The sequence below is a fragment of the Pectinophora gossypiella genome, chromosome 25 (genome assembly GCF_024362695.1).
Source record: "Pectinophora gossypiella chromosome 25, ilPecGoss1.1, whole genome shotgun sequence".
Lineage (NCBI taxonomy): Eukaryota > Metazoa > Arthropoda > Insecta > Lepidoptera > Gelechiidae > Pectinophora > Pectinophora gossypiella.
The window spans coordinates 2,383,986-2,407,067 of NC_065428.1; the positions used below are offsets into that span (position 1 = coordinate 2,383,986).

General features: G+C 38.8%; 1 protein-coding gene across 2 annotated transcripts in view; it reads right to left on the reverse strand.

Moving 5' to 3' along the window:
• LOC126378171 (GTP cyclohydrolase 1) overlaps positions 1–22,745 on the reverse strand; it is a 34,679-nt gene extending 11,934 nt beyond the window's left edge. The window contains exon 1 of one of the 2 annotated variants that reach the window (XM_050026370.1): positions 22,343–22,745. In XM_050026370.1, the coding sequence (XP_049882327.1) occupies positions 22,343–22,430 (88 nt within the window). In that variant the 5' untranslated portion in view covers positions 22,431–22,745. Of the gene's footprint in view, positions 1–4,884; positions 5,050–22,342 lie in introns of those variants that run through there. The other variant, XM_050026369.1, reaches the window with a different exon arrangement.
• Positions 22,746–23,082: the final 337 nt, after the last annotated feature.

Here is a 23,082-nt window from a genome sequence, read left to right on the forward strand (position 1 = left end):
TGCAAATTGGCTATAAATGTTCTGGTTTTTTCCTCTTCAAATTGGCGATAGAATTGGTATATGCACGAAAAACTCTCGCCAGCAATGCTTGGCGGGGTGGACAGAAACAATCCAGCAGAAAACATTGTAGATTATCCTGATAGGTATCGAAGAACCATTTTTTTTTCACAGCCTCCGTGGTCTAGGTGGCATTAGGCTCACGATCTGGAGGTCCGGGTTCGATTCCCGATGGGGACATTGTCGAAATCACTTTGTGAGACTGTCCTTTGTTTAGTAAGGACTTTTCAGGCTTGAATCACCTGATTGTCCGAAAAAGTAAGATGATTCCGTGTTTCGGAGGGCACGTTAAGCCGTTGGTCCCGGCTGTTAGCCGTAAAAACACCTCCACCAACCCGCAGTGGAGCAGCGTGGTGGAGTATGCTCCATACCCCCCTCCAGTTGATTGAGGGGAGGCCTGTGCCCAGCAGTGGGACGTATATAGGCTGTGTATGTTATGTATGGCATTAACTACTTAGCCAGACAAATTGTTATTTATTTATTATGATGGAGCTGTGATAGCCCAGTTGGTAGAACGCTTGCCTCTCACTTTGAGGTCGCAGATTCGAATCTAGCACAGGCCTAAACAAATGATTGTCGAATTGGTTTTTTGAATTTATATTTGGATCATAAATGATTATCACGTGCTCAGCGGTGAAGGAAAACATCGTGAGGAAACCCACATTCTCGAGAAATGCATTTTCGGAGGTATGTGACCTAACCTGTATTAAGCTGGTTTTCCATTCGCGGGTTGGAAGGTCAGACAGACAATCACTTCTGTGAAAAATCGGACCTGTCAAACCTTCAGGTTAGGTAAGCGGACCCTGTGAAAAACAAGATAATGCTAGGAAGATGATTTAAAATGATGCAATAATGATTGCGTCTATCTAGGTTACGATATATATCAATTACATAACATAAGCTCACGACTATATCCCAATTGGGGTAGTCAGAGGTACATCGATCACAAGGTGAACTAAGTAACCACATCTCACTAAGCTTTCTGTAGGACCAACGTGATAGGAGGTGAGCCGTATCACTATCAACGTTTATTGTGTAGGGTTTTAAAAACATAAAGAGCCTATTTGCTTCCCACTGCTGGGCACAGGCATCCCTTCAATCAACCGGGGAGGGGGCATGGACCATACTCCACCACGCTGCTTCATTGCAGTTGATTTTTAGCTCAATTTAGCTAAAACCAAGAGCTTAACGTGGCATCCGAAGCAGGGAATCAGCCTGCAATGTTGTTACGAAACCAAAGAAAATCTCGCAAAGCGTTTTCGGTTATGTCTCCATCGGGAATCAAACTTGAACCTGAAGCTCGAAACCCCAATGCCCTAACCACTAAACCCCGTTGTGGATTTAAATAATATAGCTAAAAAATTACATGAACTTTGAATAATTTTGCTTGGATCTTGTTCTAAGTAATGACAAATAACTTAGAACCGTGCTACCTAAGCTCAGTAGCCGGTGTCCTTGCTACAAAAGTGAATGCTTGTCCTTATATACAAACAAGACAGAAGATATACATAATACTTCATATATCGTCGGTAGCCATGATAGCTCTGTTCGGAGAACGCGCGACTTACATCGCTGTGTTACGGGTTCGAATCCTGGTTTGAGCTCTAAAGTACTTCTTCTCCTTATCATGTAGGTTGTAAGGTGGAATACCAACTTCATCAACCCTGGTGTCAGGGTTATTATGCCGCCAATACCCCTGACATGGCGCTTGTAACGATTGCTCACTTACATCAGTAAATAGTAACCGGGACCAACGGCTTAACGTGCCTTCTGAAGCACGGATCGGCTTACTTTCGGACAATCAGGTGATCAGCCTGTAATGTCCTAACCAAACTAGGGATCACAAAGTGATTTTTGTGGTATGTCTCCACCGGGACCTCCGGATCGTGAACCCAACGCTCAACTATTGGACCACGGAAGCCTTTAATGAGCTTGGTCACTCACGACTCACAGTCACAACCCACATGAAAGGAATCTAAGACGATCCAGGCTATGTCGACTTAGGCCTTAGGGGTTATACATTGTTTTAAGTTTACGCGGTTATTATCATAATTAAAGCACATAATAACGGGTTCTTACCGCGTTTTAATGGGGATATGAGACTCCCGATATTATGGGGGGCTATGTTCTCTCAAACATCATACATTTTTATCAGATTCAAGTTCAAAAATATCTTTATTCTGTGGGTAACATAGTAACACTTTGAATTGTCAATTTTTACATAACGAAAAATGGGATAATGCTAAGGGGATGATCTTATCTAAGTAGAGGGGAAGATTTGATGACGTCACCAAGCACGGTTGGCTGGGAGAGTTCCCGATGGTGTCCTAATGACACAAGGCCCTTAGTATTCTGAGATGTTGGAGTTATTTAAAAGTAGGTGCCTAACTATTGGCACAAAGCGCTTCGCATCGTCCTTCATTATGCGCACTTCTAGCGAGTGGAATTCTTTGCCGTCTTCTGTATTTCCGAATGCATATAACCCGGGTGCTTTCAAGGCCAGAGTGAACAGGCACCTTCTGGGCGAGCTCGCTCCCCAATGCCTTCGGGCAAGTCTGGGGCCAAGATCAAATCCATCAGAGGTAAAAAAAAGGTGAGTCTGTATTTAGGTGCGTTGTTTATGGCCACTGACCATAAATAAGATACTGGTGACATTAAAAAGGACAAACGTATCACGATTTGCTATAATTAGTGATCTGTCTTGTCCTAAAGGTCGTCACATAGCAAGGTGAAATACTTGTCACACATGAGCTACTATGGTATGGTAATGGGGTCATACATAATAATAATATGATTAAAAAAAATAGGTAAGTATTGGTCTAGTTTTATAGTACCCAAAAGTTTTTTTATTAATACCATTTTTAAATATTTTATTTTTACAAAATTAGAATGCGATTTTTTATCTGTGTATTACAAGACTCGAAACACGGGCGGCCATGATTGAGCTTCTTGTGACGTCACATGTCACAAAATGAACAGAAACTATCTGTCAGGTTTCAAGTTAGACTGTTTGACAGTTTCTTTGTTTACTGAAATGTGACGTCACTGGGTAAAATGTCACGTGACCAACAGTTTTCACGCGAAATTTGAAATTAATGAAGAAATATACTTTTTTCTATTAAATATATAAAGCTTTTTCGAGAAAATAATATATTTTAAGAGGTATAAAATAAGCGTTTGTAATTTTTAAAATACTTATCCGAAAACTGTCAAGAAGCCATTTATATTCCCAATGTTTTCAGCTTACACGTAAGCGTGCAAAATCTCGGAGGAGCTCGGTGGCGCAGCGGTAAACGCGCTCGGTCTGCGATTGTTGAAGTTAAGCAACTTTCGCAAAGGCCGGTCATAGGATGGGTGACCACAAAAAAAAAGTTTTCATCTCGAGCTCCTCCGTGCTTTGGAAGGCACGTTAAGCCGTTGGTCCCGGCTGCATTAGCAGTCGTTAATAACCATCAATCCGCACTGGGCCCGCGTGATGGTTTAAGGCCCGATCTCCCTATCCATCCATAGGGAAGGCCCGTGCCCCAGCAGTGGGGACGTTAATGGGCTGATGATGATGAAATATGTAAAAGTGGTAACTCAGAATTTAAAATTTATGGATACAAAGCCCTAAGATGGATATGATGAAGCGCATGGTGTCAGGTGATCACCCCGTCGCCCATAATAATGGTCCATCATCTTTGAAAGGACACTATTACTGTGTCTGTTTTTACGACATACCCATGCCATGAGAAAATAATAAGCTGAGCGAAAAATAAACAAACAAAAACTCTGCCATTTTGAAATCGGTCAAATAGAAAAAGTAGCTGCATACCATTACGCCTGTATCCCCGAAGGGGTAGGCAGAGGTGTATAAAAGTGATCTGATATTGTCGTGGTCTATATTTATATTCAAAAATAAAAGCTGTCATGATAAGAAACACCACAACTTTAATAGCAACATTATTCGCTAGATGTCGCTGACTTAAAGAGTATCAAGGGTTTAAAAAGGCCCCATAAAGCAATTCATCTAAAAGCAATATTGCTATTTTAAATGAATTGCATCAATGAGTCCTTTTAGACCCAGTAGAATCATTAAGAACGTTGAATTTTTTAAATGACATTTAAATGTCATTTGACTATTAGTAAATAAGTAATACAATTAGCATAATTGCAATTTGCATTATTTTGTGGAAATTTCATAGTTTTGGGCGGTATGGAATTGCTATACTTATGACAAACAAAATAAAGGTTATAGTGTTATGACCTTTCAAACTGAGAAAATCTGTAGTAAGCTTATTAGCAGGTCCTTTTCCCGTGGGTTCCGAACCAAAATGGTATAAAGGAACCGAGTACCATCCAGTTGAAAAGCGTCCCCCCCTCAATTTAACTATTATTTCGTGTTATTAAATGGTTCTTTTGTCATCAAACGATTCACACGGTTTTAAAAAATAACCTTCAAAGCGATATGCTGACTGCTGATGACACTATTAATTTATTACTTAACATCAAACAATAAAAAATCATGAATGAAACTCAAATCGTATTGAGATGTTCTTGTCGTTTTAAAATACCACTAAAATGTATAGTTACCTAATCATTGTTTAAAAAATAATTTGTCTATGAACACTATATATAGTCTTATCTTAAGATCAGAATTGTTCTAAACGTTATTTAACTTTTCATTAAGTAAATAATATTTAATTATTGAAAATAGAACTCCTTTTTTCCAGGCACATTGAAATACAGGCACATAAACAAATGCATTAAAATAAAAAAATATGTTTAAGAAAAAAACATCGCGCGCAATCCGTACTTGAACTTCAAATTCCGAAAACTTCTACTTACGATTGCCGCCAGAAATCCACTTAAAAAATAAACTGACACTGCTTACGTTCAGAAATTGGAAGAATTAAAAATATAAAATTTGAATTTAAAAATAAAATGTGACGTTCAGAAACGCGTGACCGCGGTCCTGTCTTATGGCTGACTGAATGTGTTTGCGCGCAACAGATGATTTTTGTATGTGAATGGCTTGGCCAGTGCGCTTGTGTGAAAACTGGGAAATCGATATATGCGTCAAGATCGGCGCAGTGACGGTTATAGGGAAAACCGATGGGGGCTGGGGGCATACCTTGGTCGAGGAAAAGTTGTCAAAACTCATACAAATCCTCCTAAATACCGTTAAATGGCGGACGTATTTCAATTGTCATCATATAAGGATTCATCCATCATTCGGATGAATTTTTCCTACGTCATGATGACAATTATTATTTAAGTAATTAACAGAGGTTAAGGAAATTCTGTCTGTAATGCAACTGTTTACAATAACTATTATTTAATATTATGACGTTTTTATTATGCATTATTTATTTATTACAATTGATGTTCTTTTTTAAATTTAACTAAGTAAGTAGGTATGGTATCTTTCCAAATATCCGAATTAAAATTAAAAGATATATTGCTTATTTTATAAAATTTATTGTTATTGTTACGAGTTTTGATATATTTTTACTATTTAAATCCCAAAGAGTTTCACCCTCAAACTTCCTACCACTGAATCCATCTCTGAATTCACATAAAATTCTGTCAATAACTGATTTCACAAAGCATCTTGAACTCTATGGTGTAGTATCAAGATAGTATGTAAAATTTGCAATACGAACGCAAACTTTGTCTCTAGGCACGTGGTTTCTAATTGTTTTGATTTATCAAAGTTATGACACAATATACATGTGGTTATGCAGGTGTATGCTGGTTTGGTGACGAATAATACATACTTGGGGGTTAAGGGTGTTGGAGCCCTCACTCAGCAACGATAGATGGCGTAAGTGTAGCGGTGATCGAAATTATTATTTTTGTCATGGATAAACTAAATAAAAGAAATACAAACAAAATAAAAATATGAAATATGATTGGCCACCTGATACGACACGATTCATTTATAACAAACATCATAGAAGGAAAACTTTAAAGGAAGAGAGGAAGGAGTAGACCTACGAGAACATTTATGAAACAAATAAAAGAGAAGGTGCAGGTGCAGGAATGGCGATTACTCCACTGACAAGAGCGCAGCTCTTAAATAAGGAGAGATAGATAAACTAAACTATTATGAGCTCGTGAAGACTCGGAGTAAAACTGAAGAAAACAGAAAGAATTTATAATATTTTGTATTGTTTGTAGGTTCTCTAGACCTTCAAGTAGTGGCAAAAAGGTAGAGCTCCTGTAGCTTAGTTTATTTATGACAAAAATAATAATTTCGATTACCGAATGGCATACCTACACTTACGCCATCTATTGTCGCCGAGCTAGGGTCCCAACACCCTTAAAAAGGTAACATTGATTGAAGAAATTCATCTAAAAAAACAATATTGCAATTTGACATTTGCGCATATAAATATAAAAGTAAGTGAGCAAAGTTAGCAAATGTCTGAGAGTGTACTATACACTACTGCCTAACCCTTCGGGGACACTATAATGTTGTTACATGGGCTACCCTTATGATTTTTTTATATGACTCCTCTCTTAGTTAGTGAACTGATTGTATAATATTATTTACCACGGCACCATTTAGCTGTCAAGTTTAATTTCGCACATCGATCGCTGTTTCAACGTCAGAATTCATATACCTTTCATCTTGTTACCGAAAAATAACTACTTGACCGGACTAATGGGGAGATAGCAGGCCTAAGGGCCAGTTAGGTGTGAACCTTGGTTCAGGACTTTGTTTGAGAGTGGGTTTATATTTGAAACAATTAATCGGCCGTAGTGGGCCGATAGCGTTATCGCTAGCTAGTTTAGCGCCGAAAGAGATAATTGTCGACCTTGCCGACGGGGTAGTTATCGGGGTCCTGAAGGACTACTTTCATATATTGTTTTAAGTTTACGCGGTTATTATCATAATTAGAACACATAATAACGGGTTCTTATCGCGTTTAAAATAGGGATATGAGAAGAGTGTTGATGAGTAGGTATGTGTTTTAATTACTTTCATATATCACAGAATATTTTGGACTTATTTGTATTGTGGACTATATCCCAATTGGGGTAGTCAGAGGTACATCCAGGATGAACTAATTACCCACAACTCACCGAGCTTTCTGTTAGACCAACGTGATTAACGTGACGTTAGATGTGTGCTATAGTTATATAACATTGTGTGGTAAAGAATAATGGAAAGAATAATGGAAAGAATAATGGAAAGAATAATGGAAAGAATAATGGAAAGAATAATGGAAAGAACAATGGAAAGAATAATGGAAAGAACAATGGAAAGAATAATGGAAAGAACAATGGAAAGAATAATGGAAAGAATAATGGAAAGATTAATGGAAATAATAATGGTAGGTATATGGGTTCATCGGTGTCAGTGTGTTGTTCCCGAGAATGTACCCACTTTGGGAACGTTCCCGCCAGTTAAAAGGCGCAAAACTTATGTGAAAAGAGCTTTATTAGCTAACCTTCAGGCAGATAATACCGGAGTACAATAAAGAACAATTTGAAAAAGAAAACCAGACAGTTTTCTACAAGAAACAACAAGAAATAAGAAACATTTATTGTGAAGCTGTGTAGGTACATGCAGGTGTCAAACATTATAAATTTGTCTCAACAGCATGTCCATGTCGGACGTACAATATTACAAATAATGTCATTATTAAGCATCAAGGAATTGAGTAAGTACCTAATAATTAGTCACATTTTTTTTTGTTTTTTTTTTTGACGTGACTTATTGTAGATTTGCCGCAGATGGCATTAACTACTTGGCCGGACAAATGGGGAGCGCAGAAGGCTCTCACCCGGATTAGTCACATTGTAAACATTTGTCAATTTTATACATCATTGTTGTTGAAAATATTCATTCAAATCATAAAATTCCTTATCAACTATCCAATTTTTTAGACGTTTTTTAAATGTCTTACCCTCTAATCGTTAAAGAGACTTTACAACGGGAACATTCCTGTTTTGGGAACTTTCTCGGGAAATGCGCATCACTAATCGGTTTTCCTGATTATACCCTCATAAACGCTCGTTGTTAAAACCCAAATATGCACGAAACTGTCATTGTCCTTAAAAAGCACAAATTATGAACATTAGAAAGCAAATTCTTTAACTGGGTAATTCCGGAGTACATTAAACCTGCACTTGAACAAGAGAAATGTGTCAGGATCGAAGCAAATGGAATTCTATAGTCTCTGCTTACCCCGGTGGGAAATAGGCGTGAGTTTATGTATGTATGTTGGATTTTAAAAGGACATTAAATTTGATCTTACGACTTTAAAGCTATTTCGTTGTAAGTATGTACATATGTAGTAATTAGTAAAAATATAACGGCCTCCGTCGTCCGTTGTGGTTGAGCGTTGGGTTTACGATCCGGAGGCCCCGGGTTCAATTCCCGGTGGGGAAATATCACAAAAAATACTTTATGGTCCCTAGTTTTGTTAGGACATTACTGGCTGATCACCAGATTGTCTGAAAGTAAGATGATCCGTGCTTCGGAAGGCACGTTAAGCCGTTAGTCCCGGTTACTACTTACTGATGTAAGTAAGTAGTCGTTACATGAGTCATGTCAGGGGCCTTTGGCGGCTCAATAGTAACCCTGACACCAGGGTTGATGAAGTTGATACTCCACCTCACAACCCACAAGATAAAAGAAGAGTAAAAATATAAGTTAAATCTTCTTAAAAAATTTTTTTTGAATCCAAAATTCTGAATTTTCAGTCATTTAATACATAATTGTATAAAAAGTAGAATGAGAGTTCTTTCTTTAAACAGTCTACCACTCTATGGGGTCACGACTCGAGAAGGTTCCGACGTAGAGATAGAAAAAAAAGTAAAAAGAAATAAGAATAAAAGGAACCCTATTTTCAAACTAAAAAAGAGGTTAGTAAACGTAAAATATGGCGAGACAATCTCGTAACCTGTCTCAGGGATATATACATGTGGTTATGCAGGTGTATGGTGGTTTGGGGACGAATAATAAAAATGGGGGGGTAAAAAGATCACATTGAAACAATAAAAAAGCAATATTGCAATTTGACATTGATCTGAATGTCTCGTAACCTATCTCAGGTATTAGTTGCAGTTCACGTATTGTTTTTACGTTAAGAGTGTACACTCTATTTAAATATGTTTAAATCCTTACTTCACACATACACACACACACACACACACATGCACACGAATACACTCACACGCACATACACACCTTTGCACACTCACATACTTACACACGAAGTAGCTTGAACAATTTTATATATATAGCGGATTTATTTATAGCGGAGTTCTAATATATATATGTCGGAGTTAGTTATGAATAAAGAAGAGAAATTGATCAAATCGGAAAATACAATGAAGTTGCAACACTTCCATCATGAAGTTGCAACGCTCCGACGAAAGGTGGCGTATGAGCAGAGCGGGGTGAAGTCGGGGGAGTCACTACAGACTCGTCGTGTCGAGCGGACGTGCACTGCCGTTATAGTCGGGCAGTCTACCGCGAACCATCGTCATGAGCGGACGTGTCGAATAATTATGATCGGAACGTGGAGTGCTATAGTCGCTCACCTATAACTTGTAGGGACGTCAAGAAAGTGTGATCGGAAAAGAGTACCTAGCAAGTTTGTACGTTCACATGTCCCGATGATTCGGTCCGAATATAGGAACCATGGGTGGTGGAGGGCAAGTAGAGGGCGAGTAGCCCCTTCGCGCTAACGTCCTTATGCGCGTTAAATTACGAGAGACTGTGTAACCGTTACGAATACCGTGACGTTGCCGTGAGTGTGTATCTTATGCTGTGACTTTATCTAATCGTGATACAAGAACTATGTGAAGTAAATAAAATGATTGTGATACTATTGACGGCCATTATTGTCTTCTAACGCCCACCCTCCATTCTGATGATGATGTTACGACCGACACCCCACTTTTACGACATCAGAAGTGGGATTAGTGAACTTGGATGAAGACAATGTGATGCGACGTTCACAACAAGACAATGTTAGTTTGGATTATCACAATCAGAAGAAGATTATGATGACTATCACATTCGTGTGACCAAGTGATGAAGATGTAGTGTCCATTGAAGATGGACCTGAATTTGAAGTGACCTGGACCTTGTTAATGATCGGCATCACTACATGCCGTAAGATATGATGGCGCGAACATCACAATATTTCCATACTGTGTGCAGTCGTGTTTGGAAATTATGGTACCTCAACTTGGAAACTGTTATTACGGTGAGTCGTTTTCATACTGGAACCTTATTGTTATTGACTTCATTGCTGGGTGAATTTCCGTTTCTAATAATAAGGAAATTGTTTTTTTAAAAAACAAAATTGACGAGACACATTGTGTCAATCCGTGTCAATCACACCGCGTTTTCCAATCTGTTTTCATCATCGTCAAATCTTTGTATTTTGGTCTAAAAATATTTCGAATTGGTGTAGACACGCTTAACCTGCGTGATTAAAGTTGTATTTTCTCACTCCAAGCAAAAAGAAATTAATCATGACATGATAATTGAGTCTCGTTAAATAACGTGTTTTGTAATCTACCGTCATTCATCAAATGTTTCAATATTCAATATTCTTTATTGTAATCTTTTTAAACTGATTGAAAGAAAGTCATGTGAATACGATAATACAGTGAATTCTTTTGTTTCATGTCATAACTTGGTTCGGCAATTGGTGGATTGCAAGCGGGGATGAAAATGCCGCGGGCTGAGCTGTAGCCGTGTAAAGTGACGACATCATGGCAGCGCGTTGTATACCGGCCGGACTTGCTGCACTGGCGCTGTTGAAGACCTAAACCATGTCACAAGACCAGTGGTTGATCTTTTATCGGAAATTCTTATAAGTCCCGGTGAGTCGTATCTGTTTTACCTGATTTGAAATATGGGAAGTTGTAATAAGATACAAACGAACATAGTGCAGAAAGTTCTCTTTTACTTTAGTTAAATTGGAAATTGTAATGAAGTGAAGTAAACATTGCGAAGTAAAATTATTTGGATCATGATTAAATGAAATAGGCTTAGAAAATGCCCGAAACAGAGTAAATCATTAGTGAGAAAATTGGAGCAAAACATTCTAAATAATGATAATACCGAATTGGTAATTGTTTAAGTGCGGTAATATTTCCTCGAGGTGTTGGTCGCTACATTGTGACTTTATGACTTGTGTGTGTGTGAGAGCAGGGTGCTCTGTCGTTTTGTGGTCGTGGACCATGGTGGCCATCCTGGGAGGGGGATGTTGTGACTTATGACTGTTTTGTAGCGTAACCGAAGTTTGGGGAGGAATATTACAGCCTGTTGTGCTTTGCAGTAGATGTGTAATGTTGGTTGATTTAATTGAGCAATGAAAGCTATGATTGACCTGTTTCGGAGCAACTCTGATAGGAAGCTGCGCACTTGTAGTGTTCGGGGCTGCAGCCACTTTTGTGCTGCTCGTCTTAGAAACTACAGGTATGCGGTCGAAGCCCGGATTTCATGTTGACTTTGTATTTGGTCATGACATTGTACCTGAATCTAAGTCATGTTGAACTTCGGTAGAATTACTCAAACGAATTAGAAATTAGTGATGTAGAAGAAATTGTGTAACCCATTGACCTGTTTCGGAGCAACTCTGATAGGGAGCTGCGCACTTGTAGTGTTCGGGGCTGCAGCCACTTTTGTGCTGCTCGTCTTAGAAACTACAGGTATGCGGTCGAGGCCTGGATGTCATGTTGACTTTGTATTTGGTCATGACATTGTACCTGAATCTAAGTCAAGTTGACCTCCGGTAGAATTAGTCGAACTGCATAAATTAGAAATTAGTGATATAAAAGAAATTGTGTAACGCATTGACCACTATTCTACCAACTAAAATGTAAAGTTTGTGTGCTAGCTGTGTTGAGATATCGTCACTTGGTGTAAGTGGCATGAGTTGCTGTCGCTCGATTTAGGTGGCAGTGACGACTGTGTTGAGATATCGTCACTTGGTGTAAGTGGCATGAGTTGCTGGCGCTCGATTTAGGTGGCAGCAACGACTGTGTTGAGATATCGTCACTTGGTGTAAGTGGCATGAGTTGCTACCGCTCGATTTAGGTGGTAGTGACGCCTGGTTGTGAGATATCGTTACTCAGCTGATTTTAGTGTAAAGAGTAATTGGATTTTCAAGTTTGGTTGTTTATGTGTGAATACTGGTCAATGGTCCGTGTATTGTTAGTTGATGATTTATCATGATGTAATGTGAGCTCATGTAGAGTCAAAAGTAGAGCTAATGTAGAGTCAAAAGTAGAGCTCATGTAGAGTCAAAAGTAGAGCTCATGTAGAGTCACAAGTAGAGCTCGTGTAGAGTCACAAGTAGAGCTCGTGTAGAGTCACAAGTAGAGCTCGTGTAGAGTCACAAGTAGAGCTCGGACAGAGTCCTTTATAGAGTCTCATGTCAGGTCAGGAATGACCGAGCGACCTTGGATACTGTGCTGTGGTATATTGTTTCAGATTAACACACGAGGACGTGTGTCACGCAGGATGGCCGTGTCGGAGTTAGTTATGAATAAAGAAGAGAAATTGATCAAATCGGAAAATACAATGAAGTTGCAACACTTCCATCATGAAGTTGCAACGCTCCGACGAAAGGTGGCGTATGAGCAGAGCGGGGTGAAGTCGGGGGAGTCACTACAGACTCGTCGTGTCGAGCGGACGTGCACTGCCGTTATAGTCGGGCAGTCTACCGCGAACCATCGTCATGAGCGGACGTGTCGAATAATTATGATCGGAACGTGGAGTGCTATAGTCGCTCACCTATAACTTGTAGGGACGTCAAGAAAGTGTGATCGGAAAAGAGTACCTAGCAAGTTTGTACGTTCACATGTCCCGATGATTCGGTCCGAATATAGGAACCATGGGTGGTGGAGGGCAAGTAGAGGGCGAGTAGCCCCTTCGCGCTAACGTCCTTATGCGCGTTAAATTACGAGAGACTGTGTAACCGTTACGAATACCGTGACGTTGCCGTGAGTGTGTATCTTATGCTGTGACTTTATCTAATCGTGATACAAGAACTATGTGAAGTAAATAAAATGATTGTGATACTATTGACGGCCATTATTGTCTTCTAACGCCCACCCTCCATTCTGATGATGATGTTGTGACCCCCCTCTGTTACGACACTGCACTGTTACGACATATATATTAGAACTCCGCTCAACTAAAGAATATACATTACTGAATAAATGGAAGATAGCTGGTACTTATAGCACAGGTTGTACACTCATGAGCAACTTTAGGACTCTTTGGCACTAACATATAACATACACACGGAGTCATTTTACTTTTTTGGACAATCAGTTGATTCAAACCTGAAATGTCCAAACAGGACAGTCTGACAGAGTAATTTCGGCATTGTCCCTATCGGGAATCGAACAAGGACATCTAAATCGAAAGCCCAACCCTGTAACCACTAAAACCTTAAAACTTTAAATCAATAAATATTATACAGAACCCTATTATATTTAATAGACTTTAAAATTCTCGACACTTGAATGTTTAACCATTAAACAATGTTTTAAGGTTATTTAAACAGTAAAGGTAAACCCCAGGCAAAAAATAAAGGAAAATTTAACTATAATGCAATGACGTCACAAGTATGATGATTCTTATGACGTCAAAATATCTTCATATCTTTCCATGTAAGCAGTTTATGTTTCCAGGAAAGTATAATATTAAAATTACAATGCAAAATATTTGTGTGGTTTTAGACTTCATCTGAAGAAAAAACATTACGTATATAATTAATTAATTACTACAGTTTAAGGAAAATTCTAATTTCAAATTTATGAGGATGTTTTCGTGTGAGTATGTGTGTAACAGCCTCCGTGGTCTAGTGGTTATTTATTTATTTATTTATTTGCTGTCACATGGTGTCTTAAGGTCTAATTATAGTAAAGTGTCACATATGACATGGTTAGAGCGTTAGGCTCACGATTAGGAGGTCCGGGTTCGATTCCCGATGGGGACATTGTCGAAATCACTTTGTGAGATTGTCCTTTGTTTGGTAAGGACTTTTCAGGCTTGAATCACCTGATTGTCCGAAAAAGTAAGATGATTCCGTGCTTCGGAGGGCACGTTAAGCTGTTGGTCCTCCGGTTGATTGAGGGGAGGCCTGTGCCCAGCAGTGGGACGTATATAGGCAGTTTATAATAATGTGTGTGAATACTGGGTGTTGGTGACATCGTAACGAATATTAAGGGGGGATGATTCAGACCATGATTCTGAGTTGATATTAAGTGGAATTTCCTGTCGGAAAATTCATGAAAATTTTTAACTATTTTCCATTCCATACTTTTGCGACGGAAAATTCCACCTCATAGCAACTCAGAATCATTCCCTCAAAGTTTTCGTTACCATGTCACTAATACACTGTATATACCTATAGTAGGTACTTCATGTAACTTATGAGGTACTATATCCACATACGTTCACGCCTATTTCCCATTGGGGTTAGGCGGAGACCACGGTATTGCGGGTTGCGAATTATTTAATCTTATTTATAACTTGTAAGTCATTAGAGCCGTGGGAGCCCAGTAGGTAGAACGCTTGCCTCTCACTTTGAGGTCGCAGGTTCGAATTCATGTTTGGATCAAAAACGGAGAAAGTAGGATGTAATGACCAAAAAAGGTGATGCAATTTGGAAAGGTTTGTCATCAGAAATTTAAAAAGGTTTCATTAATCGCTTAGTTACACATATTACGGCTAACTAAGTATATCGGCTCGTGCAACGATTATGCATTTAAGAAATATATATTTTTTACCTTTGATGGGCTTTCTCTGGCCCCAAACTTGCCCGAAGGCATTGGCAAGGCCTCCTACCGGCAGGCCGGTCAAGCGCTGACCGAACGTGCAAATTCTTGTGCGGATACCCGTTCATTAAACATCAGTGTAAATTTCATTTATAAGTTAATTCATCACGATTGTACTTACTTAAATCAAGTGTTTTTATAGCTAACAATAATATTTTTGTACTACTTATCTAAAAAGTAGTACCATATTTATAATAAGTATCATGTAATTTTTGAAATGTAACTTCATTTAGTAAAAATAATTGTAAAACGTATGTTTATTATGTTCATAGAGGTGAGTCAGCCTAGGCAACAATTATATTTATGTTTGTTTACGATGTAGAATAAGATCTCTTTGTAAATGTAATTATTATTATGCTAAATAAAGGATTTTATATAAAAAAAAAATTGGCAAGGCCTAAGGAGCGAGCTCGCCCAGAAGGTACCTGTTCAGTTCACTCTGGCCTTGAAAACACCCGGGTTATATGCATTCGGAATACGGAGCATACAGAAGGCGTCAAAGTATTCCACTCCCTGTTTTTATGATTACGCTATGTTTATGATGCATGGCTCCATCACAGCACAAACTGAGTCATTTCCTTTTGCTTGTGTTCGTAATATTCATAATTACCTAGTATTTATAGCAAAATGAAATGAAATGAAAGAAAATGCATTTCTTCGAGGCTTTTTTTTTGACGTGACTTATTGTAGATTTGCCGCAGATGGCATTAACTACTTGGCCGGTTCTTCGAGGCAATGACGTCATAAATCGCCTGAAACAGACGTATAAGGCCAATGATGATGATGATAGCAAAATGTAAATTGTTACTGGAAATTTTATTTATTCTAATACTTAAATTAAATTATGTGTAAATTCTTTTTTGTATTTTAAAGTAATAAAGAGTTTACAAAGCCTGTTATTAACGGGTATTTATTAACAAAACATTTCTCCCCTAATCTTCCATCGCTACCTACTAAGGCTTCAAAGCTTGATGGCACTTGAGGCGTAGCTGTTCACTCAGAAGCTCTGGAACCCTAGCCTAAGCTGACATATGAACCCTGTAAGGGCTATTCACATATTATACGGGTATTTAGTTTCTTATCCAATAGCCTTTGAACGGTTAAATAAATACCTAAATGTAATTCTAGCCAAGTTAAAGGTTTTATTTTGTGGCTATTTGTCGAATTATTGTTGATTGAATGAATCGCTATTTCAAGTAGTCTATATTGTAGGTAAGTGGTAGAAAGATACGTTGTTTTTTTTTTAAATAAAATTGACGTGACTTATTGTAGATTTGCCACAGATGGCATTAACTACTTGGCCGGACAAATGGGGAGCGCTGAGTGCTCCCACCCGGTACAAAGTTTAAGACAATAGGCTTGAGGGTGCCCAGTTGGGCGCGAACCTAGGCTCAGGGCGTCGTCTGACAGGAAGAATATTTGAAAAAATTAATCGAACCTAGTGGGTCGATAGCGATAAGCGCTGATTGAGGGAAATCGTCAACAACGCCGGTGGGGTCGGTATCGGGGTTCTGAAGTAGAACGGAACGTAAGATTGATAGAAAGTAAGAGAGAATACGATTGAAAGATAATTGTTCCTAGTTCAAAGATAAATTATGAAATTCTGATTTTGATTAAAGACGACAAAAAACGTTTTCTTTTTTATTTAACATATTTATATGAATTTTAATAAAGAAAAATGTAATAATGAGTGCGGCATTTTGTCACGTTTTTCTATGACGTCACAGGTTGCTTTTTCATGGTCATTTTCTGTTTTGACGTTTAGTAAAAAGTAACTGATTTTACTAGTTAGAAACTACCCTATTAATGGGGATTTGGTTGTTTATGGTATTGCTTGAAGTACCGGTTTCAAGGACTCGAACTCACGACCTCAGTAACGCGAGCCGAGGGCACTAACATCTAAGCCAATGTAACACAAAACCGTTACACTATACGGATATTCGATTTCGGTCAGGTACGTGTGATATTCTATACATTTGGATTAACCAAACCACAAGGATACGATATCACTACGATACCTGTGAAATACTTGCGACCCAAAAATTTGTAACTGATATCATGTACTTAGTATCGACTTAGGACTAATCCACAGACGCACTCCGCCCCCGCACCGATACGAGCTTAGAGCGAGCTTGATTTACCTCACCCCCTCGATGTGGGCAACTGTTAAAGAGTAAGGGAGCGCGAGCATACTCTCTGTCTCGCTTACACGCTTGGTAAGGCGACACAAAGCAAGAAAGAATAGGACATTAGTACGGAATGTCTGGGCAGCTCTTAATTTTAGGAAGAATGAGTAAATGAATGAATAACCCGGGCGAATCAAGAAGGTATCTCTCTGGTATGCAAACCATTTGACGTGTGCTGTCAACATAATTCTGTCGGGTATTGGCCAATATAAAATTTTTAGACGGTTGTTTTAGATTTGTGCTTAAAATTGACGTGTGTTCCATAAATTTTATGCCTATCGATTACCCGTCCCTTTCCGTTTCGGCGTATAAGAAAATGACAGGTATAACTTAAAATAAAAATAGATGGTGGAATCAAAACCAATATTAAATTATGTTTAATAATTACATAGTGTTATATAGTTATTAATTATTTAATTAATGTTGGCTTTGAATCGGTAAATTAATACTGTAGGGTGCATATGATGGTTTTGTTTAAATTGTGGATTTTAATTTAATTTTAGGAGCTCGGTGGCGCAGCGGTAAACGCGCTCTGTCTGCGATTGCTGAAGTTAAGCAACTTTCGCAAAGGCCGGTCATAGGATGGGTGACCACAAAAAAAAATCATCTCGAGATCCTCCGTGCTTCGGAAGGCACGTTAAGCCGTTGGTCCCGGCTGTATTAGCAGTCGTTAATAACCACCAAAGCACTGGGCCCGCGTGGTGGTTTAAGGCCCGATCTCCCTATCCATCCATAGGGAAGGCCCGTGCCCCAGCAGTGGGGACGTTAAGGGGCTGATGATGATGAATGGGAGATGAAGAAAACATTTACAAATATGCCAAATCCAGGTGGTGTAATGGTTAACACGGTCGTCTCGGCTTGACATGAGCTGTGGGTTCAAGTCCCGTTCGAGTCAGATTTTTTCGATTATTTTTTTTTCTTTATAAATAACAGGGTGTTAGTGACATCGTAACGAATACTGAGAGGGATAATTCAGACCATGATTCTGAGTTAATATCTACTGGATTTTTCCATCTGGAGTAGATATCAAGTGGACTTTCTTGTCGGAAATCTCATGAAAATTTATTTATTTATTTTTTAATTATTTTCAGTTCCATACTTTTGCGATGGAAAATTCCACTTGATTATAAATTCAAAATTCAAATTCAAATTCGTTTATTGCAAAAAATGTGGTACATATATGGCAGTAAAAGTAGAAAACTCAGTAAACTCAGAATCGTGGTCTGAATCATCCCCCTCAGTATTCGTTACGATGTCACTAATACCCTATATATCCCTAAGATCCACATCATCATGGTCACCATGCCTGCGCTTTATTATTAATTAAGTACAAAGATACAACCCGACCTTGTAACAACTAGACCGTACTGACTACATCGCTCGTGTGGTGTGTAACTGTCCAGAAAACTTGATTATCATTCGTCATTCACTATGTTATCAAGCCGTGGTAGCCAAGATGGAAGTACGCTTGACTCTCACTGTAAAGTCTCATTATTCGAGTAAGTACATAATTATTCCAAAATACAATGTAATGGCAGAAGTATAAAAATAATTGTTGCATGATATTTAGATCACATTATGTATAGAATTATGTTGCTATCTATATTGCTTCTCTTTATTTTGATCAGAATAATAATGGATGGATGCGAGGAGCTCGGTAGCGCAGCGGTAAACGCGCTCGGTCTGCGATTGTTGAAGTTAAGCAACTTTCGCAAAGGCCGGTCATAGGATGGGTGACCACAAAAGAAAAGTTTTCATCTCGAGCTCCTCCGTGCTTCGGAAGGCACGTTAAGCCGTTGGTCCCGGCTGCATTAGCAGTCGTTAATAACCACCAATCCGCATTGGGCCCGCGTGGTGGTTTAAGGCCCGATCTCCCTATCCATCCATAGGGAAGGCCCGTGCCCCAGCAGTGGGGATGTTAATGGGCTGGTGATGATGATGATGAATGCTTTATTGTTGTCACATCACTAATTTAAGAGCCACGCTCTTGTCGGGCCCCTGGTAGTTGCGGCTTCCGAATACATTCCGCTTAGGGACGGTACTGAAAAGTATCGGCGTCCGAATGACGTAATATACGATCCCGACGACCCGGTTACTCTAGCCATAGAGGCGGCCAATCATCTCGCGACACCAAACACTTCAGGACCCGATACCGACCCCGCCGGTGTGGTCGACGAATTCCCTCAATCAGCGCTTATCGCTATCGACCCACTCGGGTCGGTTAATTCTTTCAAATATTTTTTTCCTCTCAGACGACGCCCTGAGCCGAGGTTCGCGCCCAAATGGGCACCCTCAGGCCTGTTGTCTTAAACTTTGTACCGGGTGAGAGCCTTCAGCGCTCCACATTTGTTCGGCCAAGTAGTTAATGCCATCTGCGGCAAATCTACAATAAGTGACGTCAAAAAAGAACGTAGTATTCTCCATGCTACTTTTTTAGGGAAAAATAGAGCAGTGGTTTCCCTCTTGCCTTCCGCCTTGGGTTTTAATTTTGTACTTATATAAATTGTAATGAATTGCAGTAAATAGCATTATTTTTGTTAACTATTTATGTAATTCCGTGTTTAGTAAATAAATATATAATATAATAATAATTCCTAAAAATAAATTGTTAGTCGAATATTTATTAGAACACTTATTTTATGTGTTGTTAGCAAGTTTGAGTCACATGTTATTTTATGGTCAGTAACCTCAAGTAATTTGATATAAAACGTGCAATTTGATAGAAAATTGCATCATTTTGTTTATTTTAAACTATTGGCAAAACGTCGGCAAAAAATAATATTGCTTGATTACTTGCTGATTTGATTTTTTAACGTCCATTTTGTTATAATGCCTATCTACACATATTTTGTCTCACGCTTGTAATCCCTTGCGGGGTGGGCAGAGCTTCAAGTTATCAGATAATAAATTGACGGCCTCCGTGGTCCAGTGGTTGAGCGTTGTGCTCACGATCCGGAGGTCCCGGGTTCGAATCCCGGTGGTGATATATCACTAAAATCACTTTGGGATCCCTAGTTTGGTTAGGACATTGCAGGCTGATCACCTGTATGTCCGAGAGTAAGATGGTCCGTGCTTCGGAAGGCACGTTAGGCAGTTGATCCCGGTTACTACTTACTAATGTAAGTATGTAGTCGTTACATGAGTCACGTCAGGTATTAACCCTGACACCAGGGTTGATCAGCTACCTGATATCCCACACGATAGAAGAAGATAATAAATTGCATCCACTTTTGTCCTAAAATCGATAGTATTATGAAATGCAGTAGTTTTAGGCGGATGAGACGTTCGTTATGTAAAATTGACGATTCAAAGTGTAACTATGTTACCTATTGAATAAAGATATTTTTGAATTTGTATTTGAAAAATGTTTTTGACTTACTGTGGCTTTTCCGCATGCTTTTGCGAGGCAAATCTACGTGAAGTAAAGAGAAAAAAAAACCTGTAGCTCTGCCATCCCTACTAGGGAACACAGGCGTGAATACGTTTCTGTATCATTATTTTCAGTATATTAATTAAATATTCCATTACTGAAATGGAACACATTAGGACAAAAGTATGAAAGGAACAAATAGATTTCTATTAGATAATAACTAACATGAACCCACGCCCGTAAACCCTATCGGTGTGGGCAGGACAAGCTGATAGATGATACCTTACAGTCACACTACACTTGATACTCGACATTATGAACCTTATGATCACAGGTTACGTGTTCTGCTTAGATAACATAAACCTCCCCCGATCAACTGGAGGGGATATGGAGCATACTCCACCACGCTGCTCCGGTTGGTGGAGGTCTTTCACGCCCGGGACCAACGGCTTAACAAGCCCTCCGAAGCACGGAATCATCTTACTTTTTCGGACAAGCAGGTGATTTAAACTTGCAACGTTCTGGATGTCCTTAACAAACAAAGGACAGTCTCACAACATTTCGACAATGCCTCCATCGGGAATCGAACCCGGACTTTCAGATTGTGAGCCCAATGCTTTAACCACTAGACCACGTAGGCTGTTCCATCCTACTTATTGAAACCTTCCCCTTAGGGAAAATTTTCCGAAGTGATTTTCTTCAAAGATTTTTCAAAAAATGCCTTATTTCAAGGCGGTATGGATGTTTTTTAACTCTCAATCCAAAATTAGGTGATCAAATGAATTTAGCTTTTGAATCAAACTAATTAAATGTTTAGGTGAAAATTACGAGTAGGTACAGTCATGAGCAATATCATATACCCACTTTAGAACCCTGTCGCACTATCATATTCGACATTTAATGAGACTTATAGTTCAATTTGTCAAAAAAGTTAAAGTGACATGGTATCAAAGTGTATAAGTACATATTAATGCTCGTGACCGTACGTAAGTGATTTCAGGGTTTGTGGGTTTAAAAAGCCACATCGAAGCAATTCATCTAAAAAGCAATATTGCTGTTTGACATTTGTTTGCATTGCGCACTTACAACATAAATACATAAACTGCCTATATACGTCCCACTGCTGGGCACAGGCCTCCCCTCAATCAACCGGAGGGGGTATGGAGCATACTCCACCACGCTGCTCCACTGCGGGTTGGTGGAGGTGTTTTTACAGCTAATAGCCGGGACCAACGGCTTAACGTGCCCTCACGTCCGAAGCACGGAATCATCTTACTTTTTCGGACAATCAGGTGATTCAAGCCTGAAAAGTCCTTACCAAACAAAGGACAGTCTCACAAAGTGATTTCGACAATGTCCCCATCGGGAATCGAACCCGGACCTCCAGATCGTGAGCCTAACGCTCTAACCACTAGACCACGGAGGCTCACGTACATTTGTATGCAATATTGCATTTTTAGGTGAATTGCTTCGATGTGACCTTTTTAAGCCCCCCAGATATTGCTAAGGTCTATGTAGTTATTACCTACGGTAAACTTGCTTGTGAGTATGCGTTCATAATACATAGATAAAGCGGATTTATTTTTTTATGACGTAAGTAAATATAATTGTAACTACACTAATAAAAAATATTATAAAGCACTTAAACAGTCTTGTAGTAAAACGATTTTCTATAATTGTTCTATAGAATTAGCATTTGAATTGAACAGATTAAGTAGGTATTTAAAAGCTATTCAGATGAATGGTTATTACAATGAAAAAAATAACTTTATCCGAGACTGACGTAAAATAAATTCGCTTTGTTGCATGGCACTAAAAGTGTAATTATGACGGAGCTAAAAATCCAAAAAAATACACGGTAAAAATGTTATTTAAAATTAAATTTAGAATTAGAATAAGTAGTGTTAAAAAAATCACTTACCATTGTCATTTTTCTTTCCATTCTTCGCAACGATGACTCCATTCTTCTCAGCCTGGCTGGTGGAAACGACTCCGTTCAACTCCTTCATTTTAAAAAACGAAACGCACGCACACCCCGAAAAAAGTAAAAATTAAAAAGTTACGCGTTCGCGCTTAATCTCGAGACAATATGGCCGGTTCGCGCCAAACGTCACTTTGACAGGGCGCACAAATTATAGTAAACGTTACTTATTAGCTTAACGAATGGCAATGGATCGGATAACTGGAGCGAGCAACCTGTTTTTGCGTTTAACCTACGGCCAAGGTGATCGCGATCGAAAAAAGTAATACGTTTTTATTTTATTAAAACAGCGACTGAAAAGGACGCGTTTGAAAAAATACTATTTTGGGCGTCAATCCACTAGCGCCGCTCCGACTCAAATGGCAAGAGTGAGTCGATTGTTCCTTTATTTATATTGAAAAAAAATGTCGTATCGACTTTATGTGCTGTCAATGTATATAATATTGTGTAAATTTTTTGTTTGATTATTGTTAATGGGACGTTAAATTAGACGATCATTGGCTTTGGAAAAGTTTGTTTCAAAACTTAGGATAATATTGCACCAGTTATGTCATAAAGTACCTATTACATTATATTTTTTTTTTATAATTTGAAAGTATTGACTGTTAAATAATACCTCATCATCATCACTAATTTAAGAGCCACGCTCTTGACGGTGTAGCATTATCCATGCTACTTTT